A 21,276-nucleotide genomic window follows, 5' to 3' on the forward strand; every position below is an offset into this window, starting at 1 on the left:
CACAAGAAGGGCAGGGGCGGGGTTTGTGGTGCCAGCAAGGCCCTTGCTGGTTTCTTGTGTGAGGGGACCTGCACCCACCTAAGAAGGTATCTGTGGAGGCCAAAAATCTTAAACTTTCAAGGCCATCTCAGTGTCTGCCCCTTTTGTGAAGCTTTCCAGGATCCCTCAGTTATCAGCGACTCTTCTCTGAATCTTTGGCACTTAGTGCCTACATAATTTAGTTGGCACTTAAAACACTGTTTTTGTGTGACTATATTGCTTTATGTTGTTATTTAATCTGTCTTTGGTTTTCAACTAGACACAATTTGTGAAGGTTGGAAAAATATGTTTTTATCATCTTTGTGTCACTGGCACTGTTTAAGGGGAAGTTCACTGAACTTTGTATCAGAGGACCCCAATTCAGATCATTGCACTGGAACTAAATAAGTCTGTTGAGCTAATTACATGTATTACTTGGCCTCTTTGAACCTTGACCATGTCATGTAAAATGCAGATAACAACTTATCTGTCTTAGAGAGTTACTGTGGAGATTAAATGAAAAGTATATAAAAAAGTTATGACATTTTGTGTAAAAGTTGGGTGTTTTGTGCATAGAATGATCTCTGTAAATATTTGTTAAAGAAATGAATAAATGAATTAATGGATTCACCAAAGATGGAAAGAAGTCAAAATACCTGGACATTAACACTACAACTTTCAATCTGTATTTTCCTTTTTTTCTTTAAAAAAAATTTTTTTAATGTTTATTTTTGAGAGAGAGAGAGAGAGAGAGAGAGAGAGAGAGGGAGTGTGAACAGGGGAGGGGCAGAGAGAGAGGGAGACACAGAATCCAAAGCAGGCTCCAGGCTCTGAGTTGTTAGCCACAGAGCCTGACAGGGGGCTCAAACTCACGGACTGTGAGATCATGATCTGACTCAAAGTCAGACACTTAACCGACTGAGCCAATCAGGTGCCCCATAATCTGTATTTTCTTGAGCTAGTCACTTAACCACTCTGAGCATTTTTTTTCACCTGAAAACCAGAGATTAGAAGTTAAGTATGTAGGACACTTGGAAAGAATCCAGGCCTTTACAGAATTCAGCTTTGAACTGAAGTATGAAGGGCCTGGATCTTCAGGATAGAGAAGAAAGGTAATGGGAGATAGGGTGCAGACATACAAGAAGTGAGGGGTTATAAAACACAAACTTACCTTTTTGCTCAAACTAAGCTCTATCTGTGACTTTAGCTTATGAAGACCGGCTAAAATTCCTTAGATTCAAATTTTTTATAAATACATCACTGCCTAGCATATCTGAAGTTCCTCTCTTGGCTGCAGGGTAAAGAATTCCAGCCAATTTCTCCTCATAAAAGTTCAACTTGAACTTAAATTCCCTACCCACAGGAAAAATTTATCCAAAATTTCACATGACTGACATGTAGCATTTTAAGATTTCTCTAACCACATAACCATGGATTTCTAAATAGTATGTGAAAGTTCTTGATTCTTATTAGGCTTACTGGTATAAGTCCAGCCAACTTTCACATTTTTTCCTTTTCTTGATCATTCTTCCAAAATAAGCCAGCATTTGCTAAATTCTTAGAGCTTATGATATGCACTTATATATCCAGTATCTTTCATAGTCCAGGTTTCCATAGTCAGGGTTTCTACCACCTGATCCCCTTGTGGTCACTTTCTATTTTTCTTTCTATCAGATTCTAATGGCTAGTTAATCTGTGTTTCTCTCTGGGCTCTGTATTCTTATGCTTAGAGCCTGCTCAGCTCTCTTTTTCCCTTCTTTCTTAGCCTTAGCACAAATTCTGTAGCCTGTAAGTTGTGGGAATTACGTGGTTAAAGAGAAGAGACCTCAGGTGGGGATGAGATGGTTAAGAAAAACTTGAAAATTAAGAGACAAGAAACCACCTTAGAAAAAAAGAATTTCAAGTTATGAGGAGAAAGTCTTCCAGGTAGCACTTAGCTCAGGAGAAATACTACTTTGGTCAGGACCTGCCTGCCCTACTTCCACCCATGGTTTATAATTATGTATATCATTTGCAGGCTGTTCACGGTCCAGTGAGATTCAGTCTCTCTCTCTCTCTCTCTCTCTCTCTCTCTCTGATTCTCTCTCTCCCCACTTACAAATAGGACCTGAAAAGAGACTATTCCAGCATTTTTCACAGTTATATAAGGACCTGGAGAGTAATTAATGCATTGGAATTCACTGTCTTGTGCTTCAGTAACTTCCATAACCTCCATTACATATGACTAGTCTGCTTTATCAACCCTGGCTCATGATCTGAAATTTGGATATTCTACCAACTTTCCCTTTGCTTCTTCTTTCATGGAATATGAAGTCTAACTTTAAATCCTAGCCAGGAGGCTGGAGATTCTAAATTTCTTATTGGGTTTTAATGAGCCACTTTCTGCAGAACTGAATTCTAGTTCTCCTTAAATTATTTAGTTATTAAGAGTCACATTGGCAAGATGACTGTATAGGAGTTTCTAGAGCTCTTCCCTTCCCAGAAACATCAGTTTGAACAGCTATCCAGGCATAAAAATACCTTCATAAGAGCTAATGATTCCAGGTGAGGGTTAACAGAACCTACACAGAAATAAGACAAGATGCATTGAAGACAGTAGGAAAGGCAGTTTCATATTACCCCATCACCCCTCCCAGAAGCCTGGGCAGCCCAGCAAAGAGAGGGGTTGAAATGTGAAGTAAGTGACTGACAGCATTAGTCTACAGCCATGCTTGACCACTTCCTGCAAGCCTAGGTAGCTATCATGGCCACAGGCTTCCAGCCTACTCCACCTCCAGGCTGGCCCCCTTGACCTAGACTCCAGACCACCTTTTGTGGGCTCCTGACCCCTCCCTATCACTGGGCCAGTTGTTGTGGCCCCAGGCTTCTGGCAAGCCCCAGTGTCAGGCCCCACGCAGTTAGACTCAAGGCTGGCTCCTTGGCCTCAGGCTACAAGGGTCATGAATAATCAAAGAAAGGTGTCACCAACAAAGGAAACTAATAAAGTTTCAATGACAGACCCTAAAGAAATGGAGATAACATGAACAGTCTAACAGAGAATTCAGAATTCAGAATATTCCTCTTAAAAAAAAATCCAGTGAATAAAGGAAAACATAAAAACTGAACACTATTTCCATTGAAAAGGTCTATTGTAAGTCTTACTGTTCCTGTTTAAAGAATTAACATTTTTTTTTCCTATCTGCCTTTAAGATTTTCTCCTAATGTTTGGTTTTTAGCAGTTTGAATAAGATAGGCTTGGATTTGGTTTTCTTTATTTATTTTGGATAGAGTTTGGATTGCTTCTTGAATCTGTAACTTGAGATCTTTAATCAATTTCAAAAAAAAATTCTTGAACATTGTATCTATAAATGTTGCTTTTATCTCTTCCCTCTCTCCTTTCTAAGTAGCTCTCATTCTCTCCCTTTGTCTTCTGAGATTCCAGTCACAGATATATTAAACTTGTACACTGTATTCCATCTCTCTTTTTTTCTGTCTATGTTTCAGACTGGATTTCTTTTTATGCCATGTCATGTCATTCACTAATACTCTTTACAGCTATGTTGATGCCCATCACCAAGTGTTTCAAAAACTTAATTTTTGTTCTAGAATTTATATGATTCTTTTTCCGTAATTTCCATTTATCTCATGGAATTCTCCAACATCTTAGTAAATTACTTGAACATATTAATCATAGTGATTTTATAGCATGTATTTAAAATATCAGTATCGAGGTATCCTGTAAGTATGTTTCTATTTTCTGTTTGTTATTTGTGCATGAAAAATGACAAACTAGTTCAAGCTCTAGATGGTATCTTCTTCCAGAGACAATTTAATTTTACTTCTGGCAGAAAATCAAGTTCAGGGAAGATCACTATAATCCAGTAAAAGCTGAAATTATTCAAAGCTGGGCTTCACTTTTTTTGAGGACGGATCTACTTCTTACTCTTTACCATGTAGCCCTTCAGATTCCTAACCAAATGCTAGAGGTGTTTTAACAGGGCCACACTTTTTTAGAAGTCCTGGAACCATTAGCTGGTTCTCTGAATCATGAAAGTGCTGAAAGCTTTGCTCAGCTGCTCAGCCTCTTAGCCACTGTGCTATTGTTTGATGTTAATATTCACTTGTGGCAAAAAGTGACTCTAATATCTATGCTCCCTTTTCTTGGCTTCTCTCTTCTTCTTACTGTTCCACAAATCCTCACTGCCTTGGTCTCTAATACTGTCTAACTGATATTTCATTGAGAATTTAATGTGATTCTATTTTCTTTCTTAGCTATCGGTTATCATATTTGTTAGCATATCACTTACTTTTTTAACCTGTTTTAGTGGTTTCCCTAGAGCTTGCAATATACATTTATAACTAATCCAATGACATTTCTGAATAACACTAAACCACTTAGTGGGTAGTGTGAATACCTTATTAATAAAATAATCCTAATTCCTCCCTCCTGTCATTTGTATCACTGCATGTATCTATATATCTATCTGTAGGATATAGGTATTTCACTTGCATACATTAGTATGTATATATGTATATATGCAATATATATATATATTATATACATAATCAAATGTAGTGTAGCTGCTATTATTTTGAACAAACAGATCTATTAAGAATGAGAATGTTTTTTTTTCCTTTTACCTTCACTTACCAATCCTTTTCCCATGCTCTTCCTTTCTTTATGTAGATATGAGTGTCTTATCTATATTATTTTCCTTCTCTTTAAAGAACTCTTGTAACATTTCTTAAAAGCCAGGTCTACTGGCAACATATTTTGTCAGTTCCTGTCTGAGAAAGCCTTTCTTTCTCTTTCATTTTGAAAAATAATTTCGCAGAGTAAAGAATTCTAGGTTGGTGGGGTTTTCCCCTCTCAATACTGATTATTTCACTCCACTCTCTTCTTCTTTGTTTGGTTTCTGAGAAGTTGGATTTTATTTTTATCTTTGTTCTACTATAGGTAAGGTGTTTATTTCCTCTGGCTACTCTAAGGATTTTTTCTTTACCTTTGGTTTTGTATAGTTTGAAACTTATACTCCTAGTTATAGTTTTTTTTTTGTTTGTTTTATTGTTTTTGTTTTCTTTTTTTTTCTGTGTTTTTGTTTTTTACATTTATCTTGCTTGATATTCTTTTGGCTTCTTGGATATGTTGGTTTCTGACATTAATTTGGAGAAATTCTGAAATTATTATTTCAAATATTTCTTCTGTTCCTTTCTATATTTCTTCTGGTATTTCCATTATGTGTATACTTTGTAGTTGTCTCACAGTCCCTGGATAATCTGTTGTTTTTGTTTTTGTTTTTTCAGTCTTTGTTCTGTTTGGTTTTTGGTTTTGGAGTTTTCTGTTGATACATTCTCAAGCTCAGAGATTCTTTCTTCAGCCATGTCCAGCTTATAATAAGCCCATCAGATGTGTTCTTCAATTCTGTTGTAGTGTTTTTGGTCTCTAGCATTTCTTTTTGGTTCTTTCTTAGAATTTCTATCTCTCTGTTTATATTTTTCTATTCATCAGTTTTTGCATGTTATCCACTTTATACATTAGAGCCTACAGCATATTAATCACTGCTGTTTAAATTCTCAGCTTGATGATGCCAACTTCCTGTCTGGTTCTGATGTTTGCTATGTGTCTTGCAACTATGCCTTTCCCCTTTGATATTCCCTGTAATTTCTTCTGGATAGCCAGACGTGATGTATCAGGTAAAAGGAATCTCTATAGGAGTTTCTGGGTGGCTCTGTCAGTTGAATGTCCAACTCTTGATTTCTGCTCGGGTCATGATCCCACAGTCGTGGGATCCAGCCCCACATCAGGCTCTACACTAAGCATGGAGCCTGCTTAAGGTTCTCTCTTTCTCTCTCTTTCTCTTTCTCTCTCTATCTCTCTCCCCCTCTCTTTCTCCCTCTGCCCCTCTACCCTCCCATGTTCTCTATTTCTCTAAAATAATTTAAAAAAGGAATCTCTATAAATAGGCCTTCAGTAATTTAGTGGTGAGGGGGAGAGAAGTATTTTATAGTCTTATGATTAAGTCTCAGTCTTTCAGTGATTCTGTGCTTCTGGACTATGAACATCACACATGCTTCTGGTTTTTTTCTTCCCCCTTAGGTAGGAAGGGAAGGTTACAGTAGGCTGGAGTTGGGTATTTCCTTTCTTCTATGTGGAGGGCTACAGCTGACTGGATTTGGGTATTTTCTTTCTCCCAGGTCAGTTAGGCTCTCATAATACCCCAGCAACTCATGCTCTGGTAAACTAGATTTCCCAGAGGGCAGGCCTTACTGAGAACAGAGGGAGCTGGTGTATTCCAAAATGGTTCCTTTTCCCCTTCCCCTGCCCAAGGGGATTTTTCTCTGATGTTCACTGTGGGAATCTGGTTGAGCTCTTGGAGGTAAATCTCACAATATTGTGGAGGCCCTACTCTGACTGGGTTCCCCTGAGTTTTTGACTCTCAGAGTTGTCGATAGTTAACTTTCAGTAATTCATCAATTACAATTCAGGTTTCCTACCCTGGCACTGGTGCCTGAGGCAGTTTCTGCTTGTAAATTCTACTCTGGTAACTGTGACTGTCTGTATTTGCCTGTTTCTTCAGTTTTGGGGACAGCAGTTTGTTCTGTGTTTTCCCCTCTCTGTGAATTCAAGAAGAGTTGTTGATTCTTCAGTTCATTCAGACTTTTACTTGTTGTTAGGGCAGAATGACAAGTCCCACACTCCTTGTATCTGGACCTAAAAACTGGAAGTCTCTTCTCTAATTGATATTAAAAATTGTTTCCCTTTTTTCTAGTTGTTCTTGGCATTAAGGTTGACCTAAGCAGCCTTGTCAGCTAATGCCATTAGTGTAACTCAGTTCTTCCTAGGCTCAGTCCTGCTCTTTACTCCCTTCCACTTTATTTTTATTTTTTTAAGTAGGCTTCATGCTCAGAAGAGCCCCAACTCATGACCCCAATATCAAGACCTGAGCTGAGATCAAGAATTGGATGCCCAACTGACTGAGCTACCCATGTGTCCCTATTCTTGCACTTTAATCTTGTCTACTCATCTCAGTTTTCCTGGTTTAATCTTCACATTTTCTAAAATCTTTGGCTTGGATTCATGTGTCTGTTATACCTATTCCTCACTACCTTTAGTGGTAATCACAGGCCACACAGGTGTTTCTGGAACCCAAACAACATAATAGGTCATCATGAATTACCCTTTACTTGTCCAAACAAAGCTCTTTGGTTTGTGAAGAAACAAACCAACTCAAGCTAGTGCAAATAAAGGAGAGTTGTTGTGAGGATATAGAGGGTGATTTTAGGAACATTTAAAAACAAGAAATGAAAAACAGCCTACTTCCATATGTCTTAGCACTGAAAGGTATTTAAAAAACATTTTTTTAAATGTTTGTTTATTTCGGAGAGAGAGAGAGAGAAAGACAGCATGAGCAAGGGAGGGGCAGAGAGATGGGGAGATACAGAATATGAAGCAGGTTCCAGGCTCTGAGCTGTCAGCAAAGAGCCTGATGTGGGGCTCAAACCCACGAGTGGTGAGATCATGACCTGAGCTGAAGTCACATGCTTAACCGACTGAGACACCCAGGTGGCCCTGAAAGATGTTCTTTTTATCTCTGTGCACACACATTCTCTCTCTCTCTCTCTCTCTCTCTCTCTCTCTTTTCCCTTTTTGGTGTTTGCTCATTTTACATAAGGTGGACAATTCAGTTCTATACTTTTCCTCTTTCTTATAACATAGACTTTTTAATTTAGGAGGGCTTTAATTTTGTGCATACCAACTTTTCAACCCCTTAAAGGTCAGGGGCCATGACTATTACTTATTTAAAGATTCAGTTACCTGAAGGCTATCACTTATTATTCTTTTCTCTAAAGGAATTATACAGAGTTAATAGCAGTTCATCAAAGAATAAAGTATGAATATATTGATTTATCTTTAAGTACCATATATCCCTAAATATGGGTTGAACTAAGCTGGGGCACATGGTTGAGGCTAAGGCCAAAATAAGACTCCTTGCTACCTTTTCTTAAATTCTTCCCTAACTTATTTCCTAAATCCTTATCTATTCCTTCTTTTTCCTTTCCCCCAAACTGAAGGTGGAATCTTTCTTTCTAGAGCAGTGGCATATACTTCTTTTTGCTTCTGTAAACATGTCTAATTAATTATTTCCTCTCTGCAGCAACCAGCTTTTTGTCTTATTAATCTTTTACATGGTCCAACATGACTGTCCTGGCCCTGATTATGTAATTCAAGTCCTATCACTAATTACTACAGTGTGTGTTTATTTTTCATTTATTTGTGGCAAAGCATTGGTCTTGGAACTGGTGTCCATGCTTCTCTAACAAGGTGTGGTAGTCATGGTGCTATGGACATATGGCATATAGGAATGCTCCTTTCAGGCTCTCTAAGAGGGAAATTAAATCCAGAAAAATGAATTAGATATGTGGGACTTGATATCTTCATAACACCTACCTAGGCTGGGTTATTCTTTAGGATTAAGACATATGTGGACAGAATGGAATGTTAAAAGGGTAAAATGGGGGTGCCCGGGTGGCTCAGTTGACTAAGTGTCTGACTCTTGGTTTCAGCTCAGGTCATGATCTCACAGTTCTTGGGTTTGAGCTTCCCATCAGGCTCTATGGTGACAGTGCAGAACCTGCTTGGGATTCTCTCTATCTCCTCTCTCTGCCCGCCACCCCCCTCCCCCCCCCAAATAAATAAACTTTTTTTTTAAAAAGAAAAGGAGTAAAAAGGATGACAAATAATCAGGTTGACCAGAGAAAAGGATATGTGATAAAATCCAGGACTAGGACAATTACATAGTTTCCCTGTAATACCAAATATTACTTATAAATTGCTCCATATCTATATGTAATTAAATTAATCATTACTGAATAGTTAAATCCAAATGTTCTTCCATAATAATCTTTAAGAACAAGTAAACAACGATCTATCCTTATGCATACCTATTGGTAAAGGCATAGAGAGGCAGACAGGTAGAAATAATTTGGTAAATATACTGGTCATAAATTTCATGTTCTTATAAATAAGATAATTTAATTTTGTCTTTGATTTTAATAAAAGTAAATCTAAATTGAAACTTTATAGCCACCACATTCAGTGTTTTAGTTTAGAACATGAATGGTGCTCCTTGAATTTGGGCAATGAAAATTCTTCACAAGTGTATGTTGCTGCTCCCTCAACTTCAAATAAGTATTTCCATTTATTTGTTTGTTTAATCTATGCATTTATTTATATATTTATTATAACATTTCTATCCTACTAATGATCTAGATATTTTTGTGTTTTTTTTAAAAAGTAGTTTGTGGCTACTGTATTCTCTGAGTTTTTCATTTTAAAATAGTTGTCTTTTTTAATTTTGGTAAGATGTCTTAGCTGGATATAATACTTTTGGACCATACTCTGTTTCTCTCAGAACTTTAGAGATATTGCTCCAAGGTTTTTTGGAAATCATTGTTTTGGGGAAGTCTGAAACCAATATGACTTTTTTTCTCCCCCTTGCAGGGAATTTCTAAAAAATTTTTTCTTATTTTTGAAATTCAGTAACTACCAGATGTACCTTTTTGCTGATCATTGTATTTGTTTTATTTCAAACAGAATGTCTTTTTGATAACCAAACTTAGGTTGTCCTTTGTGCATAGTTGTATTGTATCTTTGGATATGTATTTGCATATAGTTCTGGGGTTATAGAACTCAAAATAATTCATTATATCTTTGTTGTCTCAGGTTGGCCTTCATATCCATTACCTTTTCTCTAATTGCTTTAATTGTTTTGGCTTTTTCCTCCATGTTTGCATAATTATCTCAAGCATTTCCTCTGTATTAGTAATTCTGTTTTGTTTCTTGCTTCTTCTAAGTTATTTAGTAGGTCTTTTTTTAATTTTTTATTATTAATTTTTATTATTATTTTTATATTTATTTTTATTATTATTTTATTTTTTATTATTAATTTTTTTAGTAGGTCTTTATTTTATTTTTTTAAAGTTTATTTATTTTATTCTGAGAGAGAGAAAACCAGCAGGGGAGGGGCAGAGAGAAAGGGCGAGAGAAGATCCAAAGCAGGCTCTGCACTGACAGCAGAAATGTGGGGCTCAAGCTCACAACCATAAGATCATGAAGTCGAATGCTTAACCAACCGAGTCATCCAGGTGCCCTTATTTTTTTTAGTAGGTCTTTTAAAGTGCTATTTTTTTTTAATGCTTCAATCTCCTATTTCTTCTCATCTTACTGCTTTTTTATATCATTTTTAGGTTGATGAAAAGCTTACTTTTATTAAATTTAATCTTTTTTTATTATGCTCTGCTATTCAATGCATTCATAATGGATTTTTTTCCATTATTTAGGTTTTTGTTTCAGAATAGGCTATTGAATTCCATTTTGCACACCCTTATTGTCCACTGGTTTTTTTCTATAGTGCAATATGCTATAGTTGCTATGCCATTTTCCTCTCCAAAATGTTGTTTATGTTTAATGTAGGTATTACTTTTTCAGACATTCTGTTTGTTTTGATATAACATAGATGATTTCTCTTGATTTGGTTCATTATTCTCTCTAAACCTAAATTTTTAGGCTGGACAATTTGTATTCCATCCACTTTACTGTAGCTTGAGAGTATGGGAGTATTTCTGGAATTGGTTAGAGCTAAGATAAAATTATATGAAGTACTGTAATACTCTGAGATTTGATCTTCTGAGGCATTGCAAACTATAGTATATCAAAATTCACTCTATTTTATCATGAACATATCCCATTCCCATAGTGAGGAGATACCTTAGGGCTTGAAGTAACTCTTTTAATTCAGTATGGAGGTCCAGAGCCTTTGTTTCCAATAGATAGCCCTAAAAATTTCTCTAATTTCACCAGTCTCTAATCCATCCCTCTCCATACCAACCTCCTACCCTTTCTTCCAAGCTAATTGTGTGTGTATGGGTGTGCGAGAGAGAGAGGTTGAGAAGGAGTATCATCTCATCTCAATTTAGTTATCTCCAAATTTGAGATAGTGAGAATTATCAGAATTTTTCAAGTTACCAGTGCTGGAAATGCAATGTATATAAAAGCTCTATGAAGACTTCCACTAAAGAAATCTACTTGATTTTCCTAAATCCAGAATTTCTCATATATATATATATATATATATATTTTTTTTTTTTTTTTTTCCCCCTCTAGGATAATGACCAATATTAGTTTGTGATCTCTGATTTCTAAAGTCCCCTAAGTCCACGTATCCTAAATAGGGATTTGAGAGGGCCAGTCTCAGTGTGTGGTTGACCTGGAAGTATGTGGGTTGGAAGGAGGGTGAAGCCTACAAAGGGCATAGGCCAATGGAACATCATGGATGGTGCCCCATGACTGAAGATCCACTGACATGATTTTCTGATATCGGCTGAGAGTAAGAAAAGTCAGAGTCAGTCTCAGTTGTATTCTAGAGAGGATGGAGGGTTGAAACTAGAAAAATCAAACTCCAAAGACTAAATGTTCAGTCAGGAAAGAAGGTTAAGCCAGAAAGATTTAGGAGTTGGATAAATGCAAGAGCAGAGTGAGGAGTAAAGAGCAAGGATTGAAGATAAGAAGTATCAAAAGTTTAAAAGATAATTGTGTAGTATGGAGTGGGCGTGCCAAGTCTGTTGTCTCTGGGGATGCCAGTTTACTGTATTAGAGGCTCTGGAGTATAGGAATATTGACTGTTAATGGGTTCTGTTTTAAGTTTTGTCTCTGATGGAAAGGACTATTTCAGTTAATCTTTGGGTATTCAAATAATAGGAGGTTTTCTAACCACTAGCTTACCTTAGATGTAACTGCCAATTGCATTAAAAGATATTTTCAGTGGCCTGGCATTAATACAATGAATACATACATTAAGTAACTGGCACAGTGCTTTATCACTGTGTATTTGTATTTAAAATTTTTTTTTAACTTTTATTCATTTTTGAGAGAGAGAGAGAGAGGAGAGCAGGAGAGGGGCAGAGAGAGAGGGAAACACAGAATCTGAAGCAGGCTCTAGGCTTTGAGCTGTTGGCACAGAGCCCAAAGTGGGGCTTGAACCCACAAACTGTGAGATAATGACCTGAGTTGGAGTCAGATACTTAACCGACAGAGCCACCCAGATGCCCCAATATTTTTTTTTTTTTAATGAATCAAGGTATTTGATGTTTCTAGAAACTGTAGTATATTTAGCTCTCATCCAAATTTACACAACAGTAGGTTGAGGTACTCATTCTGTAAGACAGTTATCATTCTATGTCTTATGCCACACATATGCCAGGCTACTGATATACAGAGTTGAACAAGATATAGGTCCTGTCTTCAGAGAACTGTGTTCAACCCTAAGGGAAAATATTATATAGATTGGTCTGTCAGAGTTAATGCCAAACTTTCCTTAACAATACTTGAAAAGTTTTGTTTAAAATGATATCTTGGGGCGCCTGGGTGGCTCAGTCAGTTGAGCGTCCAACTTCGGCTCAGGTCATGATCTCACGGTTCAGGGGTTTGGGCCCCATGTCAGGCTCTGTGCTGGCAGCTCGGGGCCTGGAGCTTGCTTCGGATTCTGTGTCTCCCTCTCTTTCTGCCTCTTCCCCCACTCATGCTCTGTCTCTGTCTCTCAAAAATAAATGTTAAAAAAATTAAAAAAAAAATGATATCTTACGGCAATAGTTCTCAAGCTAGGTTTTACATTAGAATCACCAGGTATCTGATGCCTGGTCCTGTTCCAGGGCAATTAAATCAGAATACTTGGATTTGGGCTTTTGCATCATTATTCTTTAAAACTATACTAGCTTCAACTTGTGTTGAGAACTGGTGTGTTAGAAGGAAAATTAAAAGTTAATTGGTGAAAACCAAAACAATACCAATGAATGAACTGTGCACGAAGTTTTAAATAGTTAAGCATATCTATAAATATGTATATAACAAATTACAGATATAACACATAGCTATATGGCTCATCAGTTTTTGTCTGGTGTTAATTATCTATCTCCCTTCATTAGGGTATTGATAAAAATCCATAGCTAGTTTTGACTGAGTTAGTGTCTTTGTTTTGGTTCTGTTATTGACTGTGATCCAATACTTTTCTGTCTTCTATTTTTATTACCCCTGATCATTTACCTGAGAATGAAATTCTTATTGTGAAATACTCTCATTTATTCTGCAACTACTATAATTCAGTCATTGGAATAGAAAACAGTTGTTCTTAAATCTTGCTTAGTGTTAATCACCTGGAGAGCTTTAAAAATTGCTGATGCCTGGGATTTACCTCTGACCACTTAAATCAGAATTTCTAGGAGTGAGACCCAGTCAATTGTATTTGTTTAAAATTATCCCAGATGATTCTATATACAGCTGGAATTAAAGACCGCCGAGTAATTGATTGTTGTCATAATGGACACCAAAGAATTATGCCTTCCTGTGTCCATAAGCTTTTGCAATGTGACTTCTCCAATTAACAGATGGAGTCTATTTCCCCACCTTCACTATAGCTGATTCTCTAGGTGAATACAACACGTGACTAAGTTGCAGGTGAGGTCAGAAGAGGAACCACCTCAGAGGAGTGAAAAGTAATAAAAATAAGTTTTAAGCCATTTGGCTTAGGGGTGGTTTGTTACCCAGCAAAGTCCAATTGAAATACACTATTGTGGGGGCGCCTGGGTGGCTCAGTCGGTTAAGCGTCCGACTTCGGCTCAGGTCACGATCTCTCGGTCCGTGAGTTCGAGCCCCGCATCGGGCTGTGGGCTGATGGCCCAGAGCCTGGAGCCTGCTTCCAATTCTGTGTCTCCCTCTCTCTCTGGCCCTCCCCTGTTCATGCTCTGTCTCTCTCTGTCTCAAAAATAAATAAAAACGTTAAAAAAAATTAAAAAAAAAAAAAGAAATACACTATTGTGGAGGCTTTCTGTAATAAGCTATGACAAAAAGAACTATTTTGGATTTTTTTCTTTACCTCTATTTTTATTGCTATTGCAAGAACCACTCTAATAAGTGCTTCTAAAACTCTTTCTATTCTCCTAGGTTTCTTCTTCAGATTCTTTTACTGCTGGCAGAATGAGATTTAGGCAGAAAAAGAAGAATTTCATGTCGGTACAAATGCCTTCCTGTTTTTCTCTAGAGTACTTTTTCAGTCTGATTACCAAATGTTTCCTTTACAACTATAAAGATCAAACGAACCACCTGCCCCTGGGGCTGGGGCTCAGGCAGACTTTCATAACACTACATGTGGATTGCATCAACACTTTGGAGACTCAGTTTCACAAGTTAAGGTCCAGAATAAAGAAATCCCCTTGCATTAGGTTGATCTGAGAATAATCTGAAGTCTCCGATCTATTTGCTTAGAGTGGGTCATGTAAAAGAGTTGTAATTTGCACCTTCACTATGCTCTCAGTGATGAAAATTACTATAATTTTGCCTTAATAATAAGATCAACTATTTTAACAGGTCTGATTAGAAGGTCTTCCTTGTGAAATTAGCAGTGAATAAAAACAAGAATTGTCTATATCATTAGTTGGTAGGAAAATCTAGGTTGGTGGGAGGAAATGTCATAGATTTGGAGTCCAAAAACATGGGTTTGACACTCAGTTCTACTACTTAGCTCTTGTGTAACCTTGAGTAAATTGGTAATTTCTTTTTTTAATCTTAGTTGCTTTTTCTGTAAAATTGAGGTAAAAATAACTATCTCCACAATATAGCTAAGAATCTTAAAAGATACCATATATAATATTCCTTTTCAATTTTTAAAGCTTAATTAATTAAAAGTAAGACATTGTTGCTCTTGGTATAGCTATTGGTATAGATAGCATCAGGAAATAATAAATATGGAAAAATTCTTTGACAACAGCTGAGAAAAGCCACTCAGTCTCACAGCATTAGGGAAAGTGAATGCTTTATTAGGCTTCACAGTTTTCTTTAATCTCTGAATCTCAAAGCACCTTGTAGAATACTGTTATTAATTTATAAAACTCCATGAAATACATTTGTTTCTCCTTAAATTTCCTTTTTAAACAAGGTACTTTTTCTAGGACATATAGTAAATTTAAGCCTAACCCAGTAAGGACCCTCAGATTTCTGAATTTGAATAAAGAGGGGTTCTGATCCTTTTTTTATGTTGTAATTTCTGTGTCTTATTTAAAATATGCAAGTCTCTTGATCTTGTCTGCCTTCACTCAAAGCCTGTCCCTTGATGCTTTGATGTAGTGAACATGCCTGTGAAACTCAAATCCTAGACAGGTGGCAGTCTTCATTCCTTACATGTTAGGGATAGGTTTTGGAGGGAACTTACTAATTTCTTTCTTCCTTAAGTATCTGAAAGATGCCCATTAAAAATATGTGAACCAGATTCTTATACTTGGAGCCCAAGTTGAACTCTAGTTGGAATCAGAGCTGTTGAAGGCTGCATTTTACTCTTTGGCTCCTTGACTAGCATGTAGGAGTTTTTCTTTTGGCTTACTTAATGGTAGTCTGATGATATGCATGACCTAATGGGGCATTCAGCCAAGACTTGTTTAGGTACTAGAAAATGCAGCTATAATTATTCTCTGTATGTCTGTGCTTCTTTTCAAGGAGTTCAGAGAGCTCTGCATACATGATTTAATCTTCCTGAGTAAGGTGAGCTAGATGAATTATGTTATTATATTAGAAAAATTTACCTTCACTCTTTCTATTGTCATATCTTCTGGCATCTTTACTTACTGGTATTTAATGATCTGATTTTTTCCATGGATGTTCCAAATTGTTCTCTTTCCACTATGAAATAAACCTGGTTTCTGTCTATTCCCTCATACTCTACTCTTAAAGGAAAGGGCATGTGTGTGAATGGATAATTAACATATATTATGTTCTAGTCCAAAGAAATGTCATTAAAGGTGAATTTCTTACTTGAGACAAGTAGTGTGTGGCAAAGGATGGTACATTTTGAGGACATGTAGACCTTTTGCTATCCTTCAAAATAAACCACAGATATTTTCTTATGCCTAGAACTGATGTTGTTTATATCTTCTTTTATACAGGAATTGCCTATTATAGACTCTATTTTAGGGCGACTGGAAAGTGAGGAACAGTACAATGCATTTGATAGGTTATGATTCTGATTATTAATGGCTATGGTCTAATATCTGCTTTTGACAGGGTCTCACTTACAGACGTTTCCAATACTCAGTGCTGAAACTTTGATCAGATAATCAGAGCACTTTGAATCTGAGGCTGCCAGAGGTTTATCAAACTGATTTTTCTTTATAAATTTTGCTGATTTCCTGTTTAACTCAACACATGTTTATTGCAGGGAGTTTTCCATATTAAGTCAGTTGAAAAATGAGCCATTTTCCCTCCTAAGGATTAGTTTTCTCTTCTCAAGAGATACACAGACATACACAAACATCTTTTGAACTCTGGTAATTATTAATTCAGTGTGCTGTGTGCAATGTACATGTGCAGGTGATATGAGTGGGTAAGACACCAATAATGTTTACTTCACTTACCATTGTAGGACTCTTTCCACTAAGACTCAAATTCACTATCAGTCTAATTGCCTCAAGATTATTTGGTTTTATATAGGATTACACTTCCATGGACGTCTTCCAGAACTTATTCACAGGAGACTTAAGCAGAGGTCATGCTGGCTTTTCTAAGTAACTTTCTGGAAGAGAAGAGCATAATTGCCCTTTTCCAGGAAACTGGTATTCATCAAGAAAGTTTTGCTTTTCATGTCTTTCCGGGTGGACATTAGTGGATTTATAGGCATGCTGCTCAGGGTCTCTCCAATTCTCTTCTGTGTTTTTTGCTTCCATCTGTGACTTTCTTTGAATTACATTTTTCCCTATTGATCTGACTAAAGGTAAGTCAAACTAAAACACAAGAGGGAAATAAATATTTTTAATGAAATAACCCCTGAGAAAGAAGAATAATTTCTTAATCTACTACTATAAAATAAAATCTCTAAGTAAAAGATATTTTGGTGGTAGGAGGCAATTGACACTTTTCTCCTTTATTGAAATTGTTTATCATAATGAAAACACACCCATGCCAGCACAGGCACACCCCAAGCTTCTCTTTTGATAGATAGGTGCTTGATTTTGTAGTTTGAATATGTTTTTGCATATGTTTTCCTTTGGCAGTTTGATATAAGAGAAAGAAGGAGTATGAACTTTCAAGTCAAAAGGGCCTAGATTGGAATCTGCATCTGCTGCTTACTGTTGTATAACCTTGGGCAAATTAATTAACCTCTCTAAGCCTATACTTCTTTCCCTGTTAAAGGAGATTAATAATGTCTAATTTATCAGAGTGACTCAAGAAATAAATGAGAAAGGGATGCCTAGGTGGCTCAGTTGGTTGAGCATCCAACTTTGGCTCAGGTCATGATCTCACGGTTTGTGAGTTCGAGCCATGTGTCGGGCTATGTGCTGACAGCTCAGAGCCTGGAGCCTGCTTCAGATTCTGTCTCCTTCTCTCTCTGCCCCTCCCCACTTGTGCTCTGTCTCTCTTTCTCTCAAAAATAAATAAATGTAAAAAAAAATTAAGAAATGAGAAAATGCAAATGAAGACATGTGGTACATGTGAGTCTTAATGAATTCTTTTTTTTTTTCAGAGCTTTTATATTTTTTATTCTTCATTTAACTTTTAAAACACTACTATAGTTGAATATTAAAACAAAAACAATAATAGCAAGTAGTGAGCTATGATTATAGTCCTTCATTCGTTCACTACTGCATATAAAATGCCAGGAGTGTTCTTCACTGGCCCCATTAAGAGGTCTGACACTGAACACCTCCCCTAGGGTGATGTTCATCATCCTCATACGCTTCTCCATTGTAATGGCGCCTTCTTTCCTGATTTGGATCAAAGTCCACCAGTTCTACCTGGTCCATTTCATCAGTCTCTTCTACTTCCTTCCTCTCAGGTAGGAGCTTTTCCAGCAAAGACAGTTTATCAGGAGAGAGAAAGCCATTCTCAGGGAAGTTTACCTTAAATTCGATGATTAGGCGACCCTTTTCGTATGGTCTACGATAAATTGGCATGCCTTCATTCAGCACACACTTGATATCTCCATGCTTGACAATCTGACCTGGATGAGAGGTAATGACAATGGTTCTGTTGTCTAGAGTAGATATTGGCTTTTGAAAGCCGCACAGTGCTTCAACCAGCTGTATGTCCATACACATGAAAAGATCCCCTCCTCGCCTAGTAAAAACAGCATGGTCCTTCTGATCTAAAACAATGATAATATCTCCTGGTTCCAGTCCAGGTTCTAGGTCTCCTTCACCATGGAATGTTATCTTCTGGCCATCTTTCATGCCTTTGTCAATATGAACTTCTAGAATCTTCTTTTCTCGAACTATCTTCCTTCCATTGCAGCTTTTACATCTATCTTTAGGACTGATCAATTCCCCATGGCCCTGGCACTCCATGCACACAGATTGAATTTGCTGAACCATTCCAGGTCCTATCTGATGAATTCTTATTTGCATTCCAGTACCTCGGCAATTGGGACAACATTCTACCACTCCTTTCTTACCACCTCGGCCTTCACATTTGTCGCAAATCACATTCTTTTGCAGAGCTAGTTTTCTTGTTGCACCATTATATAAATCCTCTAAGGTTACAGAGAGCTGATGCACAACATTTTTACCTCTCCTCTCTCTCTGCATCCTTCCTCCTCCTCCAAAAAACATATCAAAGATGTCCATGGGGGAGCCAAAACCACCACCTGCTCCACCTTCTTTAATTGCCTGTTCTCCTCCTTTGTCATATAATTCCCTTTTCTTCGCATCAGAGAGCACTTCATAAGCTTGAGAAATCTGTTTAAACTTCTCTCCTTCATTTGGATTCTTGTCAGGGTGGTACTTCAAAGCCAATTTCCTGTAAGCCTTTTTCAATTCTTCCTGGGTGGCATTGGGTTTGACCCCCAAAACATCATAGTAAGTAGTTTCTTTCACCATTTTCTACAGCCGGTGAGGGGGCCGAGGCTGGTGTGGGGGAGCGGGAAGGAGCGCGTTGCTGGGCGCAGCTCGGGCAGCTGCTGCTCCTCCGCTTTTCAGCGAGCGTTCTGGAAAGTTCCCTTAATGAATTCTTAATAAATATTAGCTACTTTCCCTTCCTGTCATATGTTGGCCAGAGAGTTATCTGGAATTTTGGCTTAATAAGATAAAATAAAATAACATATATAAAAGTGAAAAATGAGGCATACAAATATAATAAAATTTAAGAGTCATTTTATACTTTGTAGGGTGCCTAATTAACACAGGGAACCCAATAATTATATATAAATTGCTACCATGTTCTTGTAAGATAGAAAAATAAGAACAAAGGCAAAAACAAACTATTGAGACTACACCAAAATAAAAAGCTTCTTCACAGCAAAGGAAACAATCAACAAAAGGACAAAGCAACCTACTGAATGAGAGGAAGTATTTGTAAGTGATTTGTCTATAAGGGGTTAATATGCAAAATATACCAAGAACTTATATAACTCAAAACTGAAAAACAAATAGAAATTTTTCCAAAGAAGACATATAGATGGCCAGCAGACACAGGAAAAAAAATGATGCTCAACATCATTATAATTAGGGAAATGCAAATCAAAACCACAATGAGATATCACCTCACACCAGTCAGAATGTCTAGTAGTATCAAAAAGACAAGAAACAAAAAGTGTTGGCAAAGATGTGGAGAAAAAGGAACTCTTGTGCACTGTTGGTGGGAATGTAACTTGGTGCATCCACTGTGGAAAACAGTTTGAGGGTTTCTAAAAAAAAAAAATTAAAAAATAGAAATGCCATATGATCCAGTAATTCCACTATAGGATACTTACCCAAAGAAATTAAAAAAAAAAAACCAACACATTAATTCGAAAAGATATATGCGCTTCTGTGTTTACTGCACCATTATTTACAATAGCCAAGATATGGAAGCAACCCAAGTGTCCATCAATAGATGAATGGATAAAGAAGTGGTACATATGTACACAATGGAATATTACTCAGCTACAAAAAAGAATGAGATCTTGCCATTTGCAACAACATGGATGAACCTAGAAGGTATTAAGCTAAGTGAAATAAGCCAGAGAAAGACAAATACCATATAATTTCACTTGGATGTAGAATCTAAAAAACAAATGAACCAAAAAAAGCAGAAGCAGACCTGTAAATACAGAGAACAAACTGAGGGGAACAACTGAGGGTTGTCAGAGGGGAAAAGCATGGGGATGAGCAAAGGATAAAGGGGAGTGGAGGCATAGACTTAAAGAATGAATTATTCATGGAGATAAAAGGTACAACGTAGGGAAGATGGTCAATGGCATGGTGAGAGATGGTAGCTACACTTGTGGTGAGCATAGCATAATGCACAGTTGTCAAATCACGATGTTGTACACCTGAAACTAATGTAACATTGTTTCTCAGCTGTACTCCAGGTAAAATAATGATAACAATATATTCATATATTTGTACTGTTTTTGGTCAAAACGTTTATTGAGTGCTATCATTTGCTAAGTTCTGTGCAAGGTACTAGAGATACAGAGGTGAGTAATATAGACATGGTTTCTGGAGTTGGCCTGCTAGAATATTTTCAGTTTATAAAAGGAAAAATTTGGAAGTAAACTACTTAAGGAGCATTGACTTTGATCTTAGTTAATATATAATCCCTGGTACCATTATCTCAAATGGGATTTATCGTCATCTCGTATCCAATTGATTTCTCTTAGTTCCAGTCAGCAATTGGGAATTTTTCCTTAGGCTGTGCCTGGAAACTCCATGGATAGGAAGGTATGCTGGGTTTTTTGACCATTACAAGGAACTTTGACTGAGGTTTATGTCAGTTATAACTCTGGGACCACTTAACATACTAGTAAAAGAAAGCTTCCATTTTTTCCCTCTTAAGAAAGCAATATTGAAAGTCAGTACTCCAGTAAGAGAGAAGATGCACCATTTTTGTGTTAAAGGGATCAAGCTTAGCCTTACCCCGAGGAGAAAAGCATTGACTGGAGTGGGATGATATTTCCCGTATTACTGCACTTTCTGCTCCCATTGGTGGAGCAACGTGCCCCAGCCCCTGGAATTATGAGAACGAGGGACACATCCAGCTTGCAGCTCAATCACTTGTTTAGTGCCTGTGGGTGATTGTCTTAAGCGCAAGGATGGTTGAGAGTAATCACCAAAGAGGTTTTTCCCTTCTATGCTCTTCCTCCCTCTCCCCCTGTCTTCTCTCATTTCCCTTGTTACTCTCACTCTCTCTTTCTCATTTACTTTCTCTTCACCTCTGATGCCCAGCAACTTAGTTTCTTGTTTTGCTGCTGTGTGAGGTTTAAT

General features: G+C 37.1%; 1 protein-coding gene across 1 annotated transcript; it reads right to left on the minus strand.

Annotated features, from left to right (window-relative positions):
- Positions 1-17,547: 17,547 nt before the first annotated feature.
- LOC125912504 (dnaJ homolog subfamily A member 1-like) lies at positions 17,548-18,983 on the minus strand. Its single transcript, XM_049616999.1, has one exon. It carries the CDS (start codon positions 18,907-18,909, stop codon positions 17,716-17,718), a length of 1,194 nt encoding a protein of 397 aa, XP_049472956.1. The 5' UTR covers positions 18,910-18,983; the 3' UTR covers positions 17,548-17,715.
- Between the last annotated feature and the right edge of the window lie 2,293 nt (positions 18,984-21,276).

This window comes from Panthera uncia (genome assembly GCF_023721935.1).
Source record: "Panthera uncia isolate 11264 chromosome C1 unlocalized genomic scaffold, Puncia_PCG_1.0 HiC_scaffold_4, whole genome shotgun sequence".
Classification (NCBI taxonomy): domain Eukaryota; kingdom Metazoa; phylum Chordata; class Mammalia; order Carnivora; family Felidae; genus Panthera; species Panthera uncia.

Bases quoted from the DNA above. Each gene is read 5' to 3' on its own strand.
- LOC125912504 (XM_049616999.1), bottom strand. From the start codon at position 18,909: ATGGTGAAAGAAACTACTTACTATGATGTTTTGGGGGTCAAACCCAAT.